The following is a 26482-nucleotide window of genomic DNA, read 5'->3' on the forward strand; positions in this document are numbered from 1 at the left end:
ACGCTCCCTGTATAGGGGGCGGTCCACCTGGTCAGCTCGTCTGAGAGGGGTTCGTCGTCACGGTCCAGTGGGTCCACTCTCCGTTGTCCCTGTTTGAATCTACTCTCTCAAATGGGACTGCACTCGGATGACATCTGAGTGCAGCCTGATTCTTACAGCATCACAGTATCATCAGGCCATGGACCCCACTGGAGCTTCCGCTACTCAAAAAGACTTACTCTTTTTGCGTGAAAACCAGACTAGGATCATGTCGTTTTTAAAAAATATGGAGTCTCGCCTAGCGGCTTTACAGCCTTCTGATCCTGGTATTGCTCCGCAGTTGGTTGCCCTTCAGCTGGAGCTAGGTCTACAATGGGACACTCAGTCCCATATTTCGAATTTTTTGGCCTCTATTAATGATCGGCTTCTCGCCCTCCAGAATGTGGCCTCTGTCTCCACTCCTGTCTCTGCGCCACAATCCTCGCCCCGACTTGCTAGACCTCCTCGGTATGGTGGGGATCCTAAAGCGTGCCGCGGCTTTCTTAATCAATGCCAGTTGCATTTTGAATTGTCTCCGCTACTTTATCCCACCGATCGAGCTAAGGTTGTTTTTATAGTATCCCATTTGGAGGGTGAGGCTTTGGCGTGGGTTAATCCCCTCTGGGAGCGTAATGATCCTTTGGTCTCCCAACTCAATCCGTTCCTGGATACCTTCCGCAAGGTTTTTGATGAACCTGGACGTCTGGTCTCTACCACAGAGTCCCTCTTTAACCTTAGCCAGGCTACTCTCTCCGTAGCTCAGTACGCCATCCGTTTCCGGACTCTGTCTTCAGACCTTGGGTGGAATAATGAGGCTTTGGTTGGAGCGTTTTGGCGTGGTTTGTCTTCACGGATTAAGGATGAGCTGGCAGGACGGGACACTCCCACCTCTTTGGATGATCTTATCTCCTTGGCCATACGCATTGATCTGCGCTTTCAGGAGCGCACTCGCGAGCTTGCCAGAGAAAAGAGACCTCTTCGCCAGACCACTATTGCTCGAGGGACTTATTTTTCTCAAACAGCCCCGGTGGTTTCTTCATCTTCTCCTGAACCCATGCAGGTCGATCGCTTTGAGTCTTCCGAGCAGCGCCGCAAGGAGAGACTCGCACAAGGTCTCTGTTTTTACTGCGGTAGTGCCTCTCATCTCTTACGCGCCTGTCCTCAGAGGTCGGGAAACGCCTCCACCTAGGACAGGTAAGAGAGGCCTTCCTAGGTGGTTATGACTCCTCTCCACCTCTGGTTTTGTCTGTTATTCTACATTTAGGTTCCCGTCACTTTTCTCTGGAGGCTTATGTTGATTCAGGAGCAGCTGGGAACTTTGTTCAGCTCGAGGTTGTTAACAGGCTTGGGATACCTGTTAGACCCTTGGAGACTCCTAGACAAATAGCTTCCGTCGATGGTCAGCCTTTGCGGGAGACCGTCAACTTAGTTACGGAGGAAGTTGAACTTCAGATTGGAGCTCTTCATCGTGAGAAACTGGCCTTTTATGTTTTACCTTCATTGTCTCATTCTTTCCTTTTGGGTCTTCCTTGGCTGAGAGATCACGAACCCACTCTGGACTGGCGCTCTGGAGATGTTCTACGGTGGGGACAGTCTTGTCTGAACAGGTGCCTGCTTCCTGTCAAGCCTGCGTCCTCCTTTCGGTCTGCTTCGGAATCCACGGGAATTCCTCCAGCCTATTGCGCCTTCTCGGATGTCTTTAACAAGAAGGAGGCGGAGATCTTGCCGCCGCACCGCTCTTATGACTGCCCGATAGACCTTGGTCCTGGTTCTACTCCACCTCGAGGACGTATTTACCCATTGTCTCCTACCGAAACTCAAGCCATGTCCGAATATATCCAAGAGAATCTGGCCAGAGGCTTAATTCGAAAGTCTTCCTCACCTGCAGGAGCTGGGTTCTTCTTCGTCAAGAAGAAGGACGGTTCTCTTCGCCCATGTATAGACTATCGGGGTCTCAACACTATCACGATCAAGAACAAGTACCCACTTCCTCTCATACCAGAACTCTTTGATCGCCTACGTGGAGCACGAATCTTTACCAAATTGGATCTCAGAGGAGCTTATAATTTGGTCCGTATCCGTTCCGGTGACGAGTGGAAGACTGCGTTTAATACCAGAGATGGTCATTATGAATATTTGGTTATGCCATTCGGTTTATGCAACGCACCCGCAGTCTTCCAGGAGTTTGTAAATGATGTTTTTCGGGATCTACTTTACACCTGTGTTGTAGTGTACTTGGACGATATCCTTGTGTTCTCTCCAGATCTGTCTACTCACAGAAGAGATGTACGGCAAGTACTTCAGCGTTTGAGAGAGAATCGGCTGTACGCAAAACTGGAAAAATGTGTCTTCGAACAGTCATCTCTTCCCTTCTTGGGTTTCATCATTTCCGACGCTGGTTTGTGTATGGATCCAGGAAAAGTTTCTGCCGTGCTCAACTGGCCACGTCCTCTCGGAGTGAAAGCAATTCAGCGATTTCTTGGATTTGCTAACTACTATCGGCAGTTTATCCCTCACTTTTCCTCTCTTTCTGCTCCAATCTCCTCCATGATTCGGAAGGGTGCCAATCCTCATCTATGGTCATCTGAGGCCGAAGAGGCTTTCCGGTCCATCAAGCAGGCCTTCGCCTCCGCTCCTATTCTTCATCGTCCTGTGGCCAATAAACCCTTCATCCTTGAAGTAGATGCTTCTGCAATTGGAGCTGGAGCTGTGCTCTCGCAGAAATCCTCTTCTGGTCGTCTTGTGCCCTGTGGTTTTTTCTCTAAGATCTTCTCCTCCTCTGAAAAGAATTATTCTATCGGTGATAAAGAACTTTTGGCAATCAGGTTGGCATTGGAGGAGTGGCGGTACCTCTTGGAGGGGGCTTTACATCGTTTTGTAATTTACACAGATCACAAGAATCTGGCATATATCCGCTCTGCGCAAAGACTAAATCCTCGGCAGGCCAGGTGGGCCTTGTTTTTCGCCAGGTTTGACTTTGAACTTCGTTTCCTGCCAGGAGATAAAAACTCCAGAGCCGACGCTCTGTCTAGGTCATTCCAGGCGGTGGATATGGAGGAAGAACCTGCGCACATCATCGATCCTGCAAGAGTCATCACAGTTGCTCCTCTCTCTCTTTCCTCGTTGCCTCCGGGTAAGACCTTAGTTGCTGAAGAGAACAGAGAACGCGTCTTACTTTGGGGTCATGCCTCCAAATTAGCTGGACATGTTGGTCTCAAAAAAAACCTCCGTCTGATCTCTCGCTATTACTGGTGGCCTACATTGTCCAAGGACGTCCAAAGTTTTGTCGCCTCTTGTCCCTCCTGTGCCAAGAATAAAATTCCCAGGCAACTACCTTCCGGGCTTTTGCATCCTTTACCGGTACCCTCCACTCCGTGGCAACATTTATTGATGGACTTCATCACTGACCTGCCTTCTTCATCTGGTTGTACCGTCATCTTCGTGGTCATGGATCGTTTCTCCAAGATGACTCATTTCATTGCACTACCTGGTTTGCCTTCTGCTCCCGAATTGGCAAAGATTTTTGTTCACCATATTTTTCGTCTTCATGGTCTTCCTTTACATATTGTTTCTGACCGAGGTGTTCAATTCACCGCCCGCTTCTGGAAATCCCTCTGCAAATCTATGAACATTTCGCTTGACTTTTCTTCGGCCTACCATCCGCAGTCCAATGGCCAGGTGGAACGTACTAATCAGACCTTGGTAACTTATCTCCGTCATTTTTCCAATTCCCATCAGAATGATTGGTCTGACTTGCTGCCATGGGCTGAGTTTTCTTACAATAACCATTCCAGCGAAGCTACTAACAAATCTCCATTTTTTATCGTCTACGGTCAACATCCTGGCCTTCCTCTTCCAGTTCCTCCTGTCTCTACTGTACCAGCGGCTGATCTTCTGTCTAGAGAGTTCTCCAGGGTCTGGCAGGAGACCAAGTCTGCCCTTGAGTTGGCTCAAGTCAGGATGAAGAGACATGCGGACAAAAGACGCCTCGATTCTCCTATATTCCATCCTGGGGACAAGGTTTGGGTTTCTTCTAAATTTATCCGTCTCAAAATTCCTTCACATAAGCTGGGTCCTCGCTATATCGGTCCATTCGAAGTTTTGTCTCGTATTAATGACGTTTCTTACAAACTTAAGTTGCCTGCCTCTCTGCGTATTTCTAATTCCTTTCATGTGTCTCTCCTTAAACCCGTAGTTTTTAATCAGTTTCATTCTTCTAACCTTTGTTCTCCTTCGCCTGTTTCCGAGGATGATGTCTTTGAAGTTAGGGACATTTTAGCCATGAAAAAACTTAGAGGGAGAACTTTGTTTTTGGTTGACTGGAAAGGTTTTGGTCCTGAGGAGAGGTCCTGGGAGCCTCGTGAGAACATTCAGGCCCCTCGCATTTTGTCCCGGTTTCTTTCAAGTCTTAAAAAGGAGGGGCGTAAAGACGGGGGTACTGTCATGCAGCGCTCGCCCCCGGCTTCTGCAGCTCGCCGGGTGCGCGCGGCGCATTCAGCTCTGCGCGTGCGCACATCTGATTCCTCTGTTGGCACTCCTTCCTGTCCTCTCCGTCATCCTGGAGGACTGTAACCCGGAAGTAGCTCTCACGCTGGTATATAAGCTGCTTCCTGCTGCTCCTCTGTGCCTGATGATCATTTGTGTTTACAAGTGCTTCTGGTCACCTGTGGTCTCTGTGCGTTCCTAGCTTTCTGACCTTGGGACTCCTCCTTCCTCTGCAGTACCTGCCTGATTTTCCTGTGTTCCTGCTTTGTTCCTTCAGTTCCTGTTTCTCTGCGGTACCTGCCCGGCTCCTTTACCACACCTTGCTCCCGTCAGCCTCTGTGTCTCCATATTGTCTCGTCAGCCTCCGTGTCTCTGTAGTATTCCCATCTTCTCCCTCGTCTCAGTAGTTCCTTGCCATTCCCTCTGTTTCCTCCGCTGTTTCCTTCGGTCCCTGTGTTCCTGCAGTGTACCCTTCTTATCTCAGTCGACCCTCCAGCTTCCGTGGCGATAGTCCCTCACAGGCCTGCCCCTAACGCTCCCTGTATAGGGGGCGGTCCACCTGGTCAGCTCGTCCGAGAGGGGTTCGTCGTCACGGTCCAGTGGGTCCACTCTCCGTTGTCCCTGTTTGAATCTACTCTCTCAAATGGGACTGCACTCGGATGACATCTGAGTGCAGCCTGATTCTTACAGCATCACAGCTTTATTGGCAGGACCAAATACACATCAGTTTTGCCAAAGCAAGTGTATAAAGGCAATAGGGATAGGGACTGTGGGGATGTTGGGTAGGAGCTGTACGGGAGGTGGATGGGGGCAGATCCAGGGTGGGGGCTATAGTCTATGGCATAGGGGAGGTGGATGGGGGCAGATCCAGGGTGGGGGCTATAGTCCATGGCATAGGGGAGGTGGATGGGGGCAGATCCAGGGTGGGGGCTATAGTCCATGGCATAGGGGAGGTGGATGGGGCAGATCCATTGTGGGGGCTATAGTCCATGGCATAGGGAAGGTGGATGGGGGCAGATCCATTGTGGGGGCTATAGTCCATGGCATAGGGAAGGTGGATGGGGGCAGATCCAGGGTGGGGGCTATAGTCCATGGCATAGGGAAGGTGGATGGGGGCAGATCCATTGTGGGGGCTATAGTCCATGGCATAGGGGAGGTGGATGGGGCAGATCCATTGTGGGGGCTATAGTCCATGGCATCATAGTTCTCTTTCTCGCAGTCTATGACATTCGCTCACATACCGCGCTGCTATCTCCACTGCTCTCTTCTTCTCCCAGCAGGATATATGTTTTCTCTTCCTCCTTCATGGTGATGAAGTCCGGGAAGAGATGTGAGAGTCTCCTGAAGTGAGTGTCCCTCACTGCTGAGTATTTGGAGCAGTGTAGCAGGAAGTGGGTTTCGTCCTCTATGGCCTCCTGATCACAGTGTTGGCACAGTCTTTCCTCCCTGGGCTTGTAGTTCTGCCTGTGTCGGCCACATTCGATGGCCAGACTGTGGGCACTGAGTCTATATCGGCTCAGGATCTTGCGATCTCTGGGGTCCGGGAGTTTCTCCAGATATGGGGCCAGTCTGTAGTCTCTCTGTAGACTCCGGTACGTGTTCAGTTTCTGTGAGTTGTTGATATCATTCTTCCAGTCACTGACATGCCTCTCCTGGCCTTCTTCTGCCATCTTCCTGATTCCGGCTTTTGTCAGGTTGTTGTGATTGGTGTTCTGGTCCGGTTGGGTTAGGCTTGGCTGTTCCGAGAGTTCTGGTTTTTCTGTTTCACCTACCTGTATCAGGGCTTTATGGTGATGGGAGCTTGGATTGCTCCTATGCAGGTGAGCCCGGAATGACAGCGCCGTCTTTAGAACTGTTAGGTGTAGAGGGAATCTGCCCAGCTCGGCCCGACAAGCACTGTTGGAGGTGCTCCGATGGACCTGGAGAAGGTGCTTGCAGAATTCCAGGTGGAATATTTCAGTTGGACTGGAATCCCACCTTGACCAGTCTGGGTAGGTGTGGGGACCCCAGACTTCGCTGCCATACAGGAGGATTGGGGCGATGATGGAGTCGAAGATTTTTAGCCAGACCCTCACTGGTGGCTTCAGATGGTAGAGTTTCCTTTGGATGGCATAGAAGGTTTTGCAGGCCTTGTCTTTCAGGGTCTCTATGGCTTGTTTGAAGCTCCCTGACCGGTGAATCTCTAGGCCCAGGTAGGTATATTTGTCCGTTCCTGTGAGGTCGCAGTTGTTGAGGACAAATGATGGGTGCTGGTCTGATTTTCTCTTTCTCCTCTGGAACACCATGGTGTTGGTTTTCTTTAGGTTGACCGGTAGAGCCCAGGTGGAGCTGAATTTCTCTAGGATTTTCAGGTTGTCCTGGAGGCCTTTCTCGGTTGGTGACAGCAGCAGCAGGTCATCTGCATACAGCAGGAATTTCACCTGCGTGTCGTGGAGGGTGAGACCTGGTGCTGAGGAGGATTCCAGGACGGTAGCCAGCTCGTTGATGTAAATGTTGAAGAGTGTTGGACTTAGGCTGCAGCCTTGTCTGACCCCGCGGTTCTGCTGGAAATAAGCCGTTCTTCTGCCGTTCACACTCACGCTGCAGCGGTTCTCGGTGTAGGAGCTTTTGATGACATCATAGGTCTTTCCTCCTATTCCGCTCTCCAGCAGTTTCAGGAATAAGCCCGGGTGCCACACTGAATCAAAGGCCTTTTTAAAGTCCACAAAGCAGGCGTATATCTTCCCATTCTTTGTATTGTAGACGTGTCTCTGAATGAGGCTGTGCAGAGTGTAGATGTGGTCGGTGGTTCGGCATGAACCCTGCTTGGCTCTTGCTGAGGACGTTGTGCTCGGTGAGGAAGGTGAGGATCCTCTTGTTCAGGATACTGTTGAACAGTTTTCCCAGGTTGCTGCTGACACATATGCCTCTGTAGTTGGCTGGGTCATACCTGTCCCCATTCTTGTGGATGGGTGTGATGAGGCCTTGGTTCCAGGTACGAGGGAAGTAGCCAGCACTCAGCACAATATTGAAGAGTTTAACCATTGCAGCCTGTATTTCTGGTGGGCTGTACTTCAGCATTTCTGGTAGGATTCCGTCCAGGCCATCGGCTTTTCTACATCTTATGGAGGAGAGTCTCTCGGCTACTTCCTGTAGTGTTATAGGTGTATCCACCGGGTTTTGGAAGTTTTTGATTTTTTCCTCCATTGCTTCTAGTTTCGCCATTATGTTTTCCTGTTCTTGGCTTAGCTCTTCCTTTGGAATGTCTTTATAGAGGTCTCTGAAGTATTGGAGCCAGAGGTTGCCATTTTGGATATGGGTGTTGTTTTTCTTGTCTTTGGTGCCCATGTGGTTCCATAGTTCCCAGAAGGAGTTGTCCTGGAGGGCGTCTTGGAGTTGGTTAAGCTTGGTAGAGATGTAACTCTGCTTCTTCCTCCTGAGGAGGGTTTTGTACTGCCTTTGTATGGAGTCATAGGCTTCCCTCAGACCCAGGTGGTTGGGGTCTCTGTGTTTCTTGTTGGAGGCTGTTCTCAGTGTCTTCCGTACAGCTTTACATTCTTTGTCAAACCAGCCATTGACCTGTGTTTCTTTTGGTCTCTTGTAGTCAACTTTTTTAAGGTCGGACAGTCTGGCCATTGCGTAGAATATATTGTTGAGGTCCTTTGCGGCTTGGCTCACTCCCTCTGGGTTTGGCTTGTACTCGGGGTTGTAGAAGTGGTGCAGCATCCGCTGTATTTCAGGTCTGCTGGAAGCTTCTTTATACTTTAGTGCCGACATTTTGGACCATTTATAGGATGGAGGCCGTATATCTCCCTATGATATATCACTACACTGGGGCGTATATCCCCCTGTGATATATCACTACACTGGGGAGTATATCCCCCTGTGATATATCACTACACTGGGGAGTATATCCCCCTGTGATATATCACTACACTGGGGCGTATATCCCCATGTGATATATCACTACACTGGGGAGTATATCCCCCTGTGATATATCACTACACTGGGGCGTATATCCCCCTGTGATATATCACTACACTGGGGCGTATATCCCCCTGTGATATATCACTACACTGGGGCGTGTATTCCCCTGTGATATATCACTACACTGGGGCGTATATTCAACTGTGATATATCACTACACTGGGACGTATATCTCCCTATGATACATCACTACACTGGGGCGTATATTCAACTGTGATATATCTCTACAATGGGGCGTATATCCCCCTGTGATATATCACTACACTGGGGCGTATATCCCCCTGTGATATATCACTACACTGGGGCGTATATCCCCCTGTGATATATCACTACACTGGGGCTTATATCCCCCTGTGATATATCACTACACTGGGGCATATATCCCCCTGTGATATATCACTACACTGGGGCATATATCTCCCTGTGATATATCACTACACTGGGGTGTATATCTCCCTGTGATATATCACTACACTGGAGCGTATATCCCCCTGTGATATATCACTACACTGGGGCGTATATCCCCCTGTGATATATCACTACACTGGGGAGTATATCCCCCTGTGATATATCACTACACTGGGGAGTATATCCCCCTGTGATATATCACTACACTGGGGCGTATATCCCCCTGTGATATATCACTACACTGGGGCGTATATCTCCCTGTGATATATCTCTACACTGGAGCGTATATCCCTGTGATATATCACTACACTGGGGCGTATATTCAACTGTGATATATCACTACACTGGGACGTATATCTCCCTGTGATATATCACTACACTTGGACGTATATCTCCCTGTGATATATCACTACACTGGAGCGTATATTCAACTGTGATATATCACTACACTGGGGCGTATATTCCCCTGTGATATATCACTACACTGGGGCGTATATTCCCCTGTGATATATCACTACACTGGGGCATATATCACTACACTGGGGCCTATATCCCCCTGTGATATATCACTACACTGGGGCGTATATCTCCCTGTGATATATCACTACACTGGAGCGTATGTCCCCCTGTGATATGCGAGAAAGACAGCCATGATGACATGGACTATAGCCCCCACCCTGGATCTGCCCCCATCCACCTTCCCTATGCCATGGACTATAGCCCCCACAATGGATCTGCCCCCATCCACCTCCCCTATGCCATGGACTATAGCCTCCACCCTGGATCTGCCCCCATCCACCTTCCCTATGCCATGGACTATAGCCCCCACAATGGATCTGCCCCCATCCACCTCCCCTATGCCATGGACTATAGCCCCCACAATGGATCTGCCCCCATCCACCTCCCCTATGCCATGGACTATAGCCCCCACCCTGGATCTGCCCCATCCACCTCCCCTATGCCATGGACTATAGCCCCCACCCTGGATCTGCCCCCATCCACCTCCCCTATGCCATGGACTATAGCCCCCACCCTGGATCTGCCCCCATCCACCTCCCCTATGCCATGGACTATAGCCCCCACCCTGGATCTGCCCCCATCCACCTCCCCTACAGCTCCTACCCAACATCCCCACAGTCCCTATCCCTATTGCCTTTATACACTTGCTTTGGCAAAACTGATGTGTATTTGGTCCTGCCAATAAAGCTTCTTTGAATTTGAATTTGATATATCACTACACTGGGGCGTATATCCCTCTGTGATATATCACTACACTGGAGCGTATATCTCCCCGTGATATATCACTACACTGGGGCTTATATCCCCCTGTGATATATCACTACACTGGAGCGTATATCCCCCTGTGATATATCACTGCACTGGAGCGTATATCCCCCTGTGATATATCACTACACTGGAGCGTATATCCCCCTGTGATATATCACTACACTGGAGCGTATATCCCCCTGTGATATATCACTACACTGGGGCGTATATCCACCTGTGATATATCTCTACACTGGGGCCCCGGAGGAGGAAACATGACTGGGGGAGGGGCAGACCCATAAAGCAGGCCTGCAGTTTTTAGAAAGGGGGTTCCTGTATAGTTAGGAGGAGCACTGTGCCTGGTGCTTGCTGGGAGGTGGGGAGTCTACCAGGGGTGACATTCCTCTATTATCTCTTCCCTCTGGCTGCCCGGTACAGTCAGTCCTACAGGTGTTACTTCTGCATTACTTGGTGATGAATGTCTCCTTGTAGCAGTTGTATCACCAGGCATATAGTGTTCCAGGTCTTGGTCTATCATGGATATTAACAGCATAAGACCAAGGGAAGAGCCATCTTCAGTCATGGTCCCCTAGAGGTTTCCTCCACAGGGGGCTTCTCCTCCTGAGCACTGTAGGATGACTCTTTATAAGTCATGTATGTGGGGGGCTCTAGTTTATATGTTCACATCCTTGAATTGGTCTTTTATGTTAATTGTCACACCAGAGATTCAGGAGTCAGGTGGAAGTTATGGTGGACTAATCAGATCTAGCATAGGATGTAAAATCTCATGGAGGTGACAGGCTCGGCTATGGGTGGGGGGGGGCCGCGTGAACGATGTGGTATGGTGACGATTAATCTGTCTGGCCTGGGGCGGTAGGTCATCTTATGGTGGTGACAAGCTTGGATATGGGGGGCCGCCTGAAGGATGTGGTATGGTGACGATTTATGGCTGTCTGGCCTGAGGCGGGAGGTCATCTCATGGTGGTAACAGGCTCGGCTATGGGGGGCCGCCTGAAGGATGTGGTATGGTGACGCTTTACGGCTGTCTGGCCTGAGGCGGGAGGTCATCTCATGGTGGTGACAGGCTGGGCTATGGGGGGCCGCCTGAAGGATGTGGTATGGTGACGCTTTACGGCTGTCTGGCATGGGGCACTAGGTCATCTCATGGTGGTGACAGGCTGGGCTATGGGGGGCCGCCTGAAGGATGTGGTATGGTGACGCTTTACGGCTGTCTGGCATGGGGCACTAGGTCATCTCATGGTGGTGACAGGCTGGGCTATGGGGGGCCGCCTGAAGGATGTGGTATGGTGACGCTTTACGGCTGTCTGGTATGGGGCACTAGGTCATCTCATGGTGGTGACAGGCTGGGCTATGGGGGGCCGCCTGAAGGATGTGGTATGGTGAAGCTTGACAGCTGTCTGGTATGGGGCGGTAGGTCATCTCATGGTGGTGACAGGCTCGGCTACGGGGGCTGTTATGGTGACCTGGTGGTTAGGAGCACTAGGAATGACCTGATGAGCAAACTAGTAATACAGGACCAGCTCTGGGAAGTCACAAACACAGGAATGAAATAGGTTTCAGCAAAGGAGGCCAGACTTAACTAAACAAACTGAGGATAGAAAAGGCAACTTTGCGGTCAGCACAAAAAACTATAAAAACCACGCAGAGTGTGCAAAAGAGACCCCCGCACCGACTCACGGTGCGGAGGTGCCACTCTGCATCCCAGAGCTTCCAGCTAGCTTGGCAAAATCATGATAGCAAGCTGGACAGAAAACAGAGATAAACAATTTAACTAGCAGGGACTTAGCTTTTGCTGGAGTAGACAGGTCATCTGCAAGATCCAAGAGAGAACTGAACCAGTACTAGAACATTGACAGCTGGCATCAAGTAACGATCTGAGTGGAGTTAAATAGAGCAGCCAGCCTAGAACTAAATGAGGTCAGCTGGAGAAGGAACCTCAGAACCAGCAGCTCCACTCACAGCCACCAGAGGGAGTCCATGGACAGAACTCGCCGAAGTACCATTCACGACCACAGGAGGGAGTTCGAGAACAGAATTCACAACAGTACCCCCCCCTTGAGGAGGGGTCACCGAACCCTCACCAGAGCCCCCAGGCCGATCAGGACGAGCCAAATGAAAGGCACGAACCAGATCGGCAGCATGAACATCAGAGGCAACAACCCAGGAATTATCCTCCTGACCATAACCTTTCCACTTGACCAGGTACTGAAGTTTCCGTCTCGAAATACGAGAATCCAAAATCTTCTCCACCACATACTCCAACTCCCCCTCAACCAACACCGGGGCAGGAGGGTCAACGGAGGGAACCATAGGAGCCACATATCTCCGCAATAACGACCTATGGAACACATTATGGATGGCGAAAGAAGCTGGAAGGTCCAAACGAAATGACACAGGATTAAGAATTTCAGAAATCTTATAAGGACCAATGAACCGAGGCTTATACTTAGGAGACGAAACCTTCATAGGAACATAACGAGACGACAACCAAACCAAATCCCCAACACGAAGTCGGGGACCAACACAGCGACGGCGGTTAGCGAAACATTGAGCCTTCTCCTGGGACAATGTCAAATTGTCCACCACGTGAGTCCAAATTTGCTGCAACCTGTCCACCACAGAATCCACACCAGGACAGTCCGAAGGCTCAACCTGCCCTGAAGAAAAACGAGGATAAAAACCAGAATTACAGAAAAAGGGCGAAACCAAAGTGGCCGAGCTAGCCCGATTATTAAGGGCGAACTCAGCCAAAGGCAAGAAGGACGCCCAATCATCCTGATCAGCAGAAACAAAGCATCTCAGATATGCTTCCAAAGTCTGATTGGTTCGTTTGGTTTGGCCATTTGTCTGAGGATGGAAAGCTGAAGAAAAAGACAAATCAATGCCCATCTTAGCACAAAAGGACCGCCAAAACCTTGAAACAAACTGGGAACCTCTGTCCGACACGATGTTCTCCGGAATACCATGCAAACGAACCACATGCTGGAAAAATAATGGAACCAAATCAGAGGAGGAAGGCAATTTAGGCAAAGGTACCAAATGGACCATCTTAGAGAAGCGATCACAAACTACCCAGATGACCGACATCCTTTGAGAGGCAGGGAGATCCGAAATAAAATCCATGGAAATATGCGTCCAGGGCCTTTTCGGGACCGGCAAGGGCAAAAGCAACCCACTGGCACGAGAACAGCAGGGCTTAGCCCGAGCACAAATCCCACAGGACTGCACAAAAGAACGCACATCCCGTGACAAGGAAGGCCACCAAAAGGATCTAGCCACCAAATCTATGGTACCAAAGATTCCAGGATGACCAGCCAACACCGAACAATGAACCTCAGAGATAACTCTGCTAGTCCATCTATCAGGGACAAACAGTTTCTCCGCTGGACAACGGTCAGGTCTATCAGCCTGAAACTCCTGCAGCACCCGCCGCAAATCAGGGGAGATGGCAGACAAAATTACCCCCTCTTAGAGAATACCAGCCGGCTCAGGAACTCCCAGAGAATCAGGCACAAAACTCGTTGAAAGGGCATCAGCCTTCACATTCTTAGAACCCGGAAGGTACGAAACCACAAAATCGAAGCGGGAGTAAAACAGCGACCATCGAGCCTGTCTAGGATTCAACCGCTTGGCAGACTCGAGATAAGTCAGATTCTTGTGATCCGTCAAGACCACCACGCGATGCTTGGCTCCTTCAAGCCAATGTCGCCACTCCTCGAATGCCCACTTCATAGCCAACAACTCTCGATTGCCTACATCATAATTGCGCTCAGCAGGCGAAAACTTTCTAGAAAAGAAAGCACATGGTTTCATCACCGAGCCATCAGAACTTCTTTGAGATAAAACAGCCCCTGCTCCAATCTCAGAAGCATCCACCTCGACCTGAAACCGGAGCGAAACATCTGGCTGACACAACACAGGGGCAGAAGAAAAACGACGCTTCAACTCCTGAAAAGCCTCAACGGCCGCAGAGGACCAATTGACCACATCAGCACCTTTCTTGGTCAAATCAGTCAATGGTTTAACAATACTAGAAAAATTAGCGATGAAGCGACGGTAAAAATTAGCAAAGCCCAGAAATTTCTGAAGGCTCTTCACAGAAGTAGGCTGAGTCCAATCATAAATGGCCTGAACTTTAACAGGGTCCATCTCGATAGTAGAAGGGGAAAAAATGAAGCCCAAAAATGAAACCTTCTGAACTCCAAAGAGACATTTAGATCCCTTCACAAACAAGGAATTAGCACGAATTATCTGGAACACCATTCTGACCTGCTTCACATGAGACTTCCAATCGTCCGAAAAGACCAAAATATCATCCAAATATACAATCATGAATCTACTTTCGGAAGATGTCATGCATAAAGGACTGAAACACAGATGGAGCATTAGAAAGCCCGAATGGCATCACCAGGTACTCAAAATGGCCCTCGGGCGTATTAAATGCTGTTTTCCATTCATTGCCCTGTTTAATACGCACAAGGTTATACGCTCCTCGAAGATCTATCTTAGTGAACCAACTAGCCCCCTTAATCCGAGCAAACAAATCAGACAGCAGAGGCAAAGGGTACTGAAATTTGACGGTGATTTTATTGAGAAGGCGGTAATCTATACAAGGTCTCAGAGAACCATCCTTCTTGGCCACAAAAAAGAACCCTGCTCCCAACGGTGACGACGACGGGCGAATATGCCCTTTCTCCAAGGACTCCTTTATGTAACTCCGCATAGCGGCGTGTTCTGGCACAGACAAATTGAACAGTCGGCCCTTCGGAAACTTACTACCAGGAATCAAATTAATTGCACAATCGCAATCCCTATGAGGAGGTAGGGCACTGGATTTGGGCTCATCAAATACATCCCGGTAATCCGACAAGAACTCAGGGACTTCAGAAGGATGGGAAGACGAAATTGACAACAATGGGACATCACCATGTACCCCTTGACAACCCCAACTAGATACAGACATTGATTTCCAATCCAATACTAGATTATGGACCTGTAGCCATGGCAAACCCAAAACGACCACATCATGCAAATTATGCAACACCAAAAAGCGAATATCCTCCTGATGTGCAGGAGCCATGCACATGGTCAATTGAGTCCAGTACTGAGGCTTATTCTTGGCCAAAGGCGTAGCATCAATTCCTCTCAATGGAATAGGATACTGTAAAGGCTCCAAGAAAAAACCACAGCGCCTGGCAAACTCCAAGTCCATCAAATTCAGGGCAGCGCCTGAATCCACAAATGCCATAACAGAGTAGGACGACAAAGAGCAAATCAGAGTAACGGACAAAAGAAATTTTGGCTGTACAGTACCAATGGTGACAGACCTAGCGAACCGCTTAGCGCTTTGGACAATCAGAGATAGCATGAGTGGAGTCACCACAGTAAAAACACAGCCCATTCTGATGTCTGTATTCTTGCCGTTCAGCTCTGGTCAAGGTCCTATCACATTGCATAGGCTCAGGCCTCTGCTCAGAAGATACCGCCAAATGGTGCACAGTTTTGCGCTCACGTAAGCGTCGATCGATCTGAATGGCCAAGGACATAGACTCATTCAGACCAGCAGGCGTGGGGAATCCCACCATAACATCCTTAAGGGCTTCAGAAAGACCCTTTCTGAAAATTGCTGCAAGGGCACACTCATTCCATTGAGTAAGCACAGACCATTTTCTAAACTTCTGACAATATACCTCCGCTTCATCCTGACCCTGACACAAAGCCAGCAAGATTTTCTCTGCCTGATCCACAGAATTAGGCTTGTCATAAAGCAATCCAAGCGCCAGAAAAAACGCATCTACATTACGCAATGCAGGATCTCCTGGCGCAAGGGAAAATGCCCAGTCTTGAGGGTCGCCACGTAGCAAAGAAATAATGATTTTTACTTGCTGAATGGGGTCACCAGAGGAGCGGGGTTTCAAAGCAAGAAACAGTCTACAATTATTTTTGAAATTCAGGAACTTAGATCTATCCCCAGAAAACAAATCAGGAATTGGAATTCTGGGTTCTAACATCGAATTCTGAACTACATAATCTTGAATGCCTTGTACCCTTGCAGTGAGTTGATCCACACAAGAGGACAGACCTTGAATGTCCATATCTACACCTGAGTCCTGAACCACCCAGAGATTAAGGGGAAAAGAAAAACAAAACACACTGCAAAGAAAAAAAAAAAAATGGTCTCAGAACTTCTCTTATCCCTCTATTGAGATGCATTAACACTTTACTGGCCAGCTGTACTGTTATGGTGACCTGGTGGTTAGGAGCACTAGGAATGACCTGATGAGCAAACTAGTAATACAGGACCAGCTCTGGGAAGTCACAAACACAGGAATGAAATAGGTTTCAGCAAAGGAGGCCAGACTTAACTAAACAAACTGAGGATAGAAAAGGCAACTTTGCGGTCAGCACAAAAAACTATAAAGACCACGCAGAGTGTGCAAAAGAGACCCCCGTGCCGACTCACGGTGCGGAGGTGCCACTCTGCATCCCAGAGCTTCCAGCTAGCTTGGCAAAATCATGATAGCAAGCTGGACAGAAAACAGAGATAAACAATTTAACTAGCAGGGACTTAGCTTTTGCTGGAGTAGACAGGTCATCTGCAAGATCCAAGAGAGAACTGAACCAGTACTAGAACATTGACAGCTGGCATCAAGTAACGATCTGAGTGGAGTTAAATAGAGCAGCCAGCCTAGAACTAAATGAGGTCAGCTGGAGAAGGAACCTCAGAACCAGCAGCTCCACTCACAGCCAACAGAGGGAGTCCATGGACAGAACTCACCGAAGTACCATTCATAACCACCGGAGGGAGTTCGAGAACAGAATTCACAACAGGAGGCCGCCTGAAGGATGTGGTATGGTGAAGCTTTACAGCTGTCTGGTATGGGGCGGTAGGTCATCTCATGGTGGTGACAGGCTGGGCTATGGGGGGCCGCCTGAAGGATGTGGTATGGTGACGCTTTACGGCTGTCTGGCCTGAGGCGGGAGGTCATCTCATGGTGGTGACAGGCTGGGCTATGGGGGGCCGCCTGAAGGATGTGGTCTGGTGATGCTGTCTTGCCTGGGGCGGTAGGTCGGACAGCTGAAATATCACAATATCCGGGACTCTGCCTGACTCCTGGTTGTCATAATCCGGGGATATAATTAAAGTTGTGGACATTTTATGTGTGTGTTTTGTATGTATTGGGGGGTTACTGGAGTTATGGTGGTTTTCAGGGGCAGTGAGGGTCCATCCTGTGCCAGATCCATCAGTCATGGAAATTCTATTCATGTCATTCACCTCAGATGTGAACAGAAATGTTCAATTTCACTGTCAGCAAAAAAAAGGCTGAAAACCTGCACAAAGTCAACAGTTCTCAGAGCTGGGGTTTTGTGACAGTAGCATCCACAGTTTACAAGTCTTTCTACTCCAACCTGTCCTGGTGATTTGTTACAATGTTTCAGTGCAGGTAACATGGACCAGTCTGGATAAAACTGTAGCAAAGCCGCCCTGTGAGCATCCCCGGCCGCCCCTGCAGTGTGCTGCCCCCCACCGCGTCCTGCCGCCCTTGCAGTGAGCTGCCCCCCACCGCGTTCTGCCACCCCCCCATCGCGTCCTGCCACCCCTGCAGTGTGCTGCCCTTCACTGCGTCCTGCTGCTCCAGCAGTGTGCGGCCCCCCACCGCGTCCTGCCGCCCCTGCAGTGTGCTGCCCCCACCGCGTCCTGCCGCCCCTGCAGTGAGCTGCCCCCCACCGCGTTCTGCCACGCCCCCATCGCGTCCTGCCACCCCTGCAGTTTGCTGCCCTTCACTGCATCCTGCCGCTCCTGCAGTGTGCTGCCCCCCACCGCGTCCTGCCGCCCCTGCAGTGTGCTGCCCTTCACTGCGTCCTGACGCTCCTGCAGTGTGCTGCCCCCCACCGCGTCCTGCCACCCCTGCAGTGTGCTGCCCCCCACCGCGTCCTGCCGCCCCTGCAGTGTGCTGCCCCCACCGCGTCCTGCCGCCCCTGCAGTGAGCTGCCCCCCACCGCGTTCTGCCACGCCCCCATCGCGTCCTGCCACCCCTGCAGTTTGCTGCCCTTCACTGCATCCTGCCGCTCCTGCAGTGTGCTGCCCCCCACCGCGTCCTGCCGCCCCTGCAGTGTGCTGCCCTTCACTGCGTCCTGACGCTCCTGCAGTGTGCTGCCCCCCACCGCGTCCTGCCACCCCTGCAGTGTGCTGCCCCCCACCGCGTTCTGCCGCCCCTGCAGTGAGCTGCCCCCCACCGCGTTCTGCCGCCCCTGCAGTGTGCTGCCCTTCACTGCGTCCTTCCGCTCCTGCAGTGTGCTGCCCCCCACCGCGTCCTGCCACCCCTGCAGTGTGCTGCCCCCCACCGCGTCCTGCCGCTCCTGCAGTGTGCTGCCCCCCACCGCGTCCTGCAGTGAGCTGCCCCCCACCGCGTTCTGCCGCCCCTGCAGTGTGCTGCCCCCCACCACGTCCTGCCGCCCCCCGCAGTGCAGTCACCATCGCAGTTGATTGGCAGCTTCCTCCGCCACATTCTGCTGCAGCAGCTCCTGGAACCGCGTCTCCTTCGCCGGACGAGTCTTCACTTTCTTGTGTGAGATTCCTGCCGAGCAAGAAAGAAAGATGGAGCCGAAGACAGGGCCACACACCAGCCTCCATGTCCCCTGCTCCAGTCACATCCAGAGCTGCAGCCAAATCATGTCCAAAAAGTTACCGCTCCGCCCCACACTGGTCGCCAGATTCTGTCCCCTTGTTCTAATACGGAGGTTCTACTCGAGTCACATCCAGAGCTGCAAACTCAGTGATATGGTTACTGTCTGCAATGTATTTGTGCAGTGCACTATGGGGCATACTGTTCAGCCGTAATCAACATAAAGTATACCGCCACATACCCTGCCCAAGCACTGAACACCGAGATAACCAAAAAAGAAAGGCAGACCGCAGCTCTGGAGGTGACTGGAGAATAAGACATGATGTATCAGCAGAATAGTGAGTGCAGCTCTGGAGGTGACTGGAGGATAAGACACGATGTAACAGGAGAATAGTGAGTGCAGATCTGGAGGTGACTGGAGGATAAGACACGATGTAACAGCAGAATAGTGACCGCAGCTCTGGAGGTGACTGGAGGATAAGAGGTGATGAAACATGAGAATAGTGACCGCAGCTCTGGAGGTGACTGGAGGATAAGAGGTGATGAAACATGAGAATAGTGACCGCAGCTCTGGAGGTGACTGGATGATAAGAAATGATGTAACAGCAAAATAGTGACCGCAGCTCTGGAGCTGACTGGAGGATAAGAGGTGATGAAACAGTCAGTGAATACTACAGCCCTCATCGTGGTGTTACCTCCCCGCAGGTCTCCGGCTCTCAGCTTTCCTGACTGCTGGTTTAGAATCGTGGACACAGCATGAGGATTGGAGAGATTCACGGGAAATCTCAGCTTCGGGAACTCTGTGACCTGCAGTGGACAAGTGAGTGGTCAGTGTGACGGCGGTCAATGTGACGGCGGTCAGTGTGACGGTTGTGTGAGGCAGTGACTGGTGCTACATGTGATGGTCGCTGGTCGCTGTGTGTTCCCCCCCAGGATGCGCACGGAGGTGTATTGCGGCCATGAGAGGGTGTTGCAGTCACAGGTGTAGCTGTGGTTGCAATGCAGGCTTAAGTGAGTATAGGTCTTGGGTATGCTGGTTGTCCAAGGCAGATTTAGGGAAAACCTGTTCTGGGCTTTTGTGTTGAAATGAACTACAGGATGGTAGCTGCAGTCTTTTTCATTCCTGGCCACGTTTTCCATGTGGCTGAAGGCCACAGGTTGCTAGTTAAAAACCCTGCAGTATAGAGTTTGGGTGTTTCAGGGTCACAGTCAGTGTCAGTCTGGTTTTTGGAGGAGTACAGAGCTAGAGGCTTTGCAGAGCTCCACCTGTGTGAAGCAACACAGGCCAGCGGAGCCAAACGGCCAAGGCAGCTGAAAAGCCTGGCACCCCACAGTGTACACAGCGGTGTAGTCGCCCATGGCAACTGGTCTCAGGAGGTGGACTGGCGTGTTTAGTGACTGTAAACTGGAGGATATGTTTCCCGGCTGCGATCCAGAAGATATCGTGTGCTGTTTTTTTTTAGCTGAACATTAAAGAGACGTTTTGCTTTGACCTTTTCTGGATTACTGCCTCATCATGCATAGAGTGGTACCGCTGCACTACAGCAGTCAGTGTGAGGGTGGTCAGTGTGAGGGTGGTCAGCATGACGGTGGTCAGCATGAGGGTGGTCAGTGTGACTGTGGTCAGTGTGAGGGTGGTCAGTGTGAGGGTGGTCAGTGTGAGGGTGGTCAGTGTGACGGTGGTCAGTGTGACGGTGGTCAGTGTAACGGTGGTCAGTGTGACGGCGGCTCTAGCCAGCAGCTGTGATGGACGAATTACCTGTGATGCGCTTTGCTGCAGACTCCGCAAATGCTTCCTCTTACGGGACGCCCCATATGGTCGCTGTCCGCCCTGAAGTCGCCCTTTGGGTGAGTTCTGCTCCTCGGGCTGCACCGTCCTGATGAGATTAGAGAGCAGTATATAATATCCAGCTGCCTCCATGTTCTGCTACTACATGGCGGACACCCATTATATATGTACTACAGATGTAAAGCACAGACCGGGCACATCGGAGACCTGAGGTGGAGAAAGACGTTTTGCAGATTTTCTTTAATCATTGTTTGAAGTTTCCTTATATTCATATCTTTGTGCATCGGGGCGGGACTGTGGGCGGACTGTAGGCAGACCATAGGCAGGACTGTGGGCAGGGCTGTAGGTGGGACTGTAGACGCGGTTGTAGGCAGGACTGTGGATGGAGCTGTATGTGGGACTGTGGACGGGTCTGTGGGTGGACCGTAGGTGGAAATGAGGGAGGACTCTAGATGGGGCTGTAGATGAGGTTGTAGGCAGGACTCTGGATGGGAATGTAGGTGGGACTGTGGACGAGGCTGTAGGTGGGGCTGTAGTTGGGACTGTGGGGGGCTGTATGTGGGACTGTGGACAGGCTGTAGGTGGATCTGTGGGCAGGCTGTAGGTGGATCTGTGGGCAGGCTGTAGGTGGATCTGTGGGCAGGCTGTATGTGGGACTGTGGGCAGGCTGTAGGTGGATCTGTGGGCAGGCTGTAGGTGGATCTGTGGGCAGGCTGTAGGTGGATCTGTGGGCAGGCTGTATGTGGGACTGTGAACAGGCTGTAGGTGGATCTGTGGGCAGGCTGTAGGTGGATCTGTGGGCAGGCTGTAGGTGGATCTGTGGGCTGTACATGGGACTGTGGGCAGGCTGTAGGTGGATCTGGGGGCTGTACATGGGACTGTGGGCAGGCTGTAGGTGGATCTGTGGGCAGGCTGTAGGTGGATCTGTGGGCAGGCTGTAGGTGGATCTGTGGGCAGGCTGTAGGTGGATCTGTGGGCAGGCTGTATGTGGGACTGTGAACAGGCTGTAGGTGGATCTGTGGGCAGGCTGTAGGTGGATCTGTGGGCAGGCTGTATGTGGGACTGTGAACAGGCTGTAGGTGGATCTGTGGGCAGGCTGTAGGTGGATCTGTGGGCAGGCTGTAGGTGGATCTGGGGGCTGTATATGGGACTGTGGGCAGGCTGTAGGTGGATCTGGGGGCTGTACATGGGACTGTGGGCAGGCTGTAGGTGGATCTGTGGGCAGGCTGTAGGTGGATCTGTGGGCAGGCTGTAGGTGGATCTGTGGGCACTAGCATGACTTGTGGGCAGGGCTATGGATGGGCATATGGACGGGACTGTGCATGGGCGAGACTGTTGTCGGGGTCTCCAGCTTTTTTCCGTTCCCTCCGTTGTGTCTGGGTGTCTTTTTTGTTTTCTTTTTTTGTGCTGGCGCCGTTTTAGCAGTGAGTGACGCTTCAGCAGATTGATCAATGGTGGCTTCAGTACAATGGCACCGGTGGCACTGAGCAAACTATAGAGAAGCCGCCATATCCCTGAAGACTAAAGAGTTCAATCTGCGCAAGCTCCACTGACGACTGTAACGGCGCCAGCACATTGTACATAAAGAAAAGACACCCAGACAAACGGAAGGGAAAGGAACCAAACTACAGGCCCTGCCTACATTCCTACCCACAGGCTCGCCCACATTTCCACCCAAAGCCTCGCCCACAGTCCCGCTCAAAGGCTCGCCCACAGTCCCACTCACAGGCTCGCCCACAGTCCCACTCACAGGCTCGCCCACAGTCCCACTCACAGGCTCGCCCACAGTCCCACTCACAGGCTCGCCCACAGTCCCACTCACAGGCTCGCCCACAGTCCCACTCACAGGCTCGCCCACAGTGCCACTCAAAGGCTCGCCCACAGTCCCACTCACAGGCTCGCCCACAGTGCCACTCACAGGCTCGCCCACAGTCCCACTCACAGGCTCGCCCACAGTCCCACTCACAGGCTCGCCCACAGTCCCACTCACAGGCTCGCCCACAGTGCCACTCACAGGCTCGCCCACAGTGCCACTCACAGGCTCGCCCACAGTGCCACTCACAGGCTCGCCCACAGTGCCACTCACAGGCTCGCCCACAGTGCCACTCACAGGCTCGCCCACAGTGCCACTCACAGGCTCGCCCACAGTCCCACTCACAGGCTCGCCCACAGTCCCACTCACAGGCTCGCCCACAGTCCCACTCACAGGCTCGCCCACAGTCCCACTCACAGGCTCGCCCACAGTCCCACTCACAGGCTCGCCCACAGTGCCACTCAAAGGCTCGCCCACAGTCCCACTCACAGGCTCGCCCACAGTCCCACTCACAGGCTCGCCCACAGTGCCACTCACAGGCTCGCCCACAGTCCCACTCACAGGCTCGCCCACATTTCCACCCAAAGCCTCGCCCACAGTCCCACTCACAGGCTCGCCCACAGTGCCACTCACAGGCTCGCCCACAGTGCCACTCACAGGCTCGCCCACAGTCCCACTCACAGGCTTGCCCACAGTCCCACTCACAGGCTCGCCCACAGTCCCACTCACAGGCTCGCCCACAGTGCCACTCACAGGCTCGCCCACAGTCCCACTCACAGGCTCGCCCACATTTCCACCCAAAGCCTCGCCCACAGTCCCACTCACAGGCTCGCCCACAGTGCCACTCACAGGCTCGCCCACAGTGCCACTCACAGGCTCGCCCACAGTGCCACTCACAGGCTCGCCCACAGTCCCACTCACAGGCTCGCCCACAGTCCCACTCACAGGCTCGCCCACAGTCCCACTCACAGGCTCGCCCACAGTCCCACTCACAGGCTCGCCCACAGTCCCACTCACAGGCTCGCCCACAGTGCCACTCACAGGCTCAACCACAGTCCCACTCACAGGCTCGCCCACAGTGCCACTCACAGGCTCGCCCACAGTCCCACTCACAGGCTCGCCCACAGTGCCACTCACAGGCTCGCCCACAGTGCCACTCACAGGCTCGCCCACAGTGCCACTCACAGGCTCGCCCACAGTCCCACTCACAGGCTCGCCCACAGTCCCACTCACAGGCTCGCCCACAGTGCCACTCACAGGCTCGCCCACAGTGCCACTCACAGGCTCGCCCACAGTGCCACTCACAGGCTCGCCCACAGTCCCACTCACAGGCTCGCCCACAGTGCCACTCACAGGCTCGCCCACAGTGCCACTCACAGGCTCGCCCACAGTCCCACTCACAGGCTCGCCCACAGTGCCACTCACAGGCTCGCCCACAGTGCCACTCACAGGCTCGCCCACAGTGCCACTCACAGGCTCGCCCACAGTGCCACTCACAGGCTCGCCCACAGTCCCACTCACAGGCTCGCCCACAGTCCCACTCACAGGCTCGCCCACAGTCCCACTCACAGGCTCGCCCACAGTGCCACTCACAGGCTCGCCCACAGTCCCACTCACAGGCTCGCCCACAGTGCCACTCACAGGCTCGCCCACAGTCCCACTCACAGGCTCGCCCACAGTGCCACTCACAGGCTCGCCCACAGTCCCACTCACAGGCTCGCCCACAGTGCCACTCACAGGCTCGCCCACAGTGCCACTCACAGGCTCGCCCACAGTGCCACTCACAGGCTCGCCCACAGTCCCACTCACAGGCTCGCCCACAGTCCCACTCACAGGCTCGCCCACAGTCCCACTCACAGGCTCGCCCACAGTCCCACTCACAGGCTCGCCCACAGTGCCACTCACAGGCTCGCCCACAGTCCCACTCACAGGCTCGCCCACAGTGCCACTCACAGGCTCGCCCACAGTCCCACTCACAGGCTCGCCCACAGGTCCGCCTCGATGCACGAAGATATAAATAATAGGAAACTTCAAACACAGAGTACAGTAAATCCACAACACGTCTTCCTCCTCCGCGGTGTCTGATGTGGCCGGTCTGTGCTTTACCTCGTAATGTGCTGCCACCAGCGACTCAACAACCCTCACCGTGCGGCTCCTCCTCGCAGGACTGCACATACCTTGTAGCCAGCAGAGGGCAGCACGTGCCGGTGACCACACAGACACGAGGCCTGGCATTGAATTCAGAGATCAGCAGCTCCAACCGGACCTGAGCAGTTCCATAGCTGGATGGAGTATAGGTGACAGTCACCTCCAGAAGCCCCCCGCCCGGGACCACCCCTGCAACAGAGGACAGAGCGAGAGGCTGCACTGAGGACACAGGGTTAACGCCATCACCACTGAGCTCAATACACAGATTACATACAGAGATAACACATCCACTGACTGTACGAAATATGACCGAAGCAGAAGAGTGAGTGCAGCTCTGGATTGTAATATAAGATCAGTAATGTATGTACACAGTGACTGCACCAGCAGAATAGTGAGTGCACCTCTGGGGTATAATACAGGATGTAACTCAGGATCAGTAATGTAATGTATGTACACAGTGACTGCACCAGCAGAATAGTGAGTGCAGCTCTGGAGTATAATACAGGAGGTAACTCAGGATCAGTAATGTAATGTATGTACACAGTGACTGCACCAGCAGAATAGTGAGTGCAGCTCTGGAGTATAATACAGGATGTAACTCAGGATCAGTAATGTAATGTATGTACACAGTGACTGCACCAGCAGAATAGTGAGTGCAGCTCTGGGGTATAATACAGGATGTAACTCAGGATCAGTAATGTAATGTATGTACACAGTGACTGCACCAGCAGAATAGTGAGTGAAGCTCTGGGGTATAATACAGGATGTAACTCAGGATCAGTAATGTAATGTATGTACACAGTGACTGCACCAGCAGAATAGTGAGTGCAGCTCTGGGGTATAATACAGGATGTAACTTAGGATCAGTAATGTAATGTATGTACACAGTGACGGCACCAGCAGAATAGTGAGTGCAGCTCTGGAGTATAATACAGGATGTAACTTAGGATCAGTAATGTAATGTATGTACACAGTGACTGCACCAGCAGAATAGTGAGTGCAGCTCTGGGGTATAATACAGGATGTAACTCAGGATCAGTAATGTAGTGTATGTACACAGTGACTGCACCAGCAGAAGAGTGAGTGCAGCTCTGGGGTATAATACAGGATGTAACTCAGGATCAGTAATGTAATGTATGTACACAGTGACTGCACCAGCAGAATAGTGAGTGCAGCTCTGGGGTATAATACAGGATGTAACTCAGGATCAGTAATGTAATGTATGTACACAGTGACTGCACCAGCAGAATAGTGAGTGCAGCTCTGGAGTATAATACAGGATGTAACTCAGGATCAGTAATGTAATGTATGTACACAGTGACTGCACCAGCAGAATAGTGAGTGCAGCTCTGGAGTATAATACAGGATGTTACTCAGGATCAGTAATGTAGTGTATGTACACAGTGACTGCACCAGCAGAATAGTGAGTGCAGCTCTGGAGTATAATACAGGATGTATCTCAGGATCAGTAATGTAATGTACACAGTGACTGCACCAGCAGAATAGTGAGTGCAGCTCTGGGGTATAATACAGGATGTAACTCAGGATCAGTAATGTAATGTATGTACACAGTGACTGCAGCAGCAAAATAGTGAGTGCAGCTCTGGAGTATAATAAAGGATGTATCTCAGGATCAGTAATGTAATGTACACAGTGACTGCACCAGCAGAATAGTGAGTGCAGCTCTGGAGTATAATACAGGATGTTACTCAGGATCAGTAATGTAGTGTATGTACATAGTGACTGCAGCAGCAAAATAGTGAGTGCAGCTCTGGAGTATAATAAAGGATGTATCTCAGGATCAGTAATGTAATGTACACAGTGACTGCACCAGCAGAATAGTGAGTGCAGCTCTGGGGTATAATACAGGATGTAATTCAGGATCAGTAATGTAATGCATGTACACAGTGACTGCACCAGCAGAATAGTGAGTGCAGCTCT

The 26482-nt window shown here is 51.8% G+C and overlaps 1 protein-coding gene across 2 annotated transcripts in view; it reads right to left on the bottom strand.

Annotated features, from left to right (window-relative positions):
- CFAP221 (cilia and flagella associated protein 221) overlaps window positions 1–26482 on the bottom strand; it is a 327923-nt gene that overhangs the window by 219626 nt on the left and 81815 nt on the right. For both annotated transcript variants that reach the window (XM_077273404.1, XM_077273403.1), the window contains exons 8-11: window positions 24571–24730; window positions 20551–20668; window positions 19487–19598; window positions 18641–18743 (exon numbers count right to left, since the gene is read on the bottom strand). In XM_077273404.1, coding sequence (XP_077129519.1) covers window positions 18641–18743; window positions 19487–19598; window positions 20551–20668; window positions 24571–24730 — 493 coding nt within the window. The remainder of the gene's footprint in view (window positions 1–18640; window positions 18744–19486; window positions 19599–20550; window positions 20669–24570; window positions 24731–26482) is intronic.

The sequence above is a fragment of the Ranitomeya variabilis genome, chromosome 7 (genome assembly GCF_051348905.1).
Source record: "Ranitomeya variabilis isolate aRanVar5 chromosome 7, aRanVar5.hap1, whole genome shotgun sequence".
NCBI classification, from domain to species: domain Eukaryota; kingdom Metazoa; phylum Chordata; class Amphibia; order Anura; family Dendrobatidae; genus Ranitomeya; species Ranitomeya variabilis.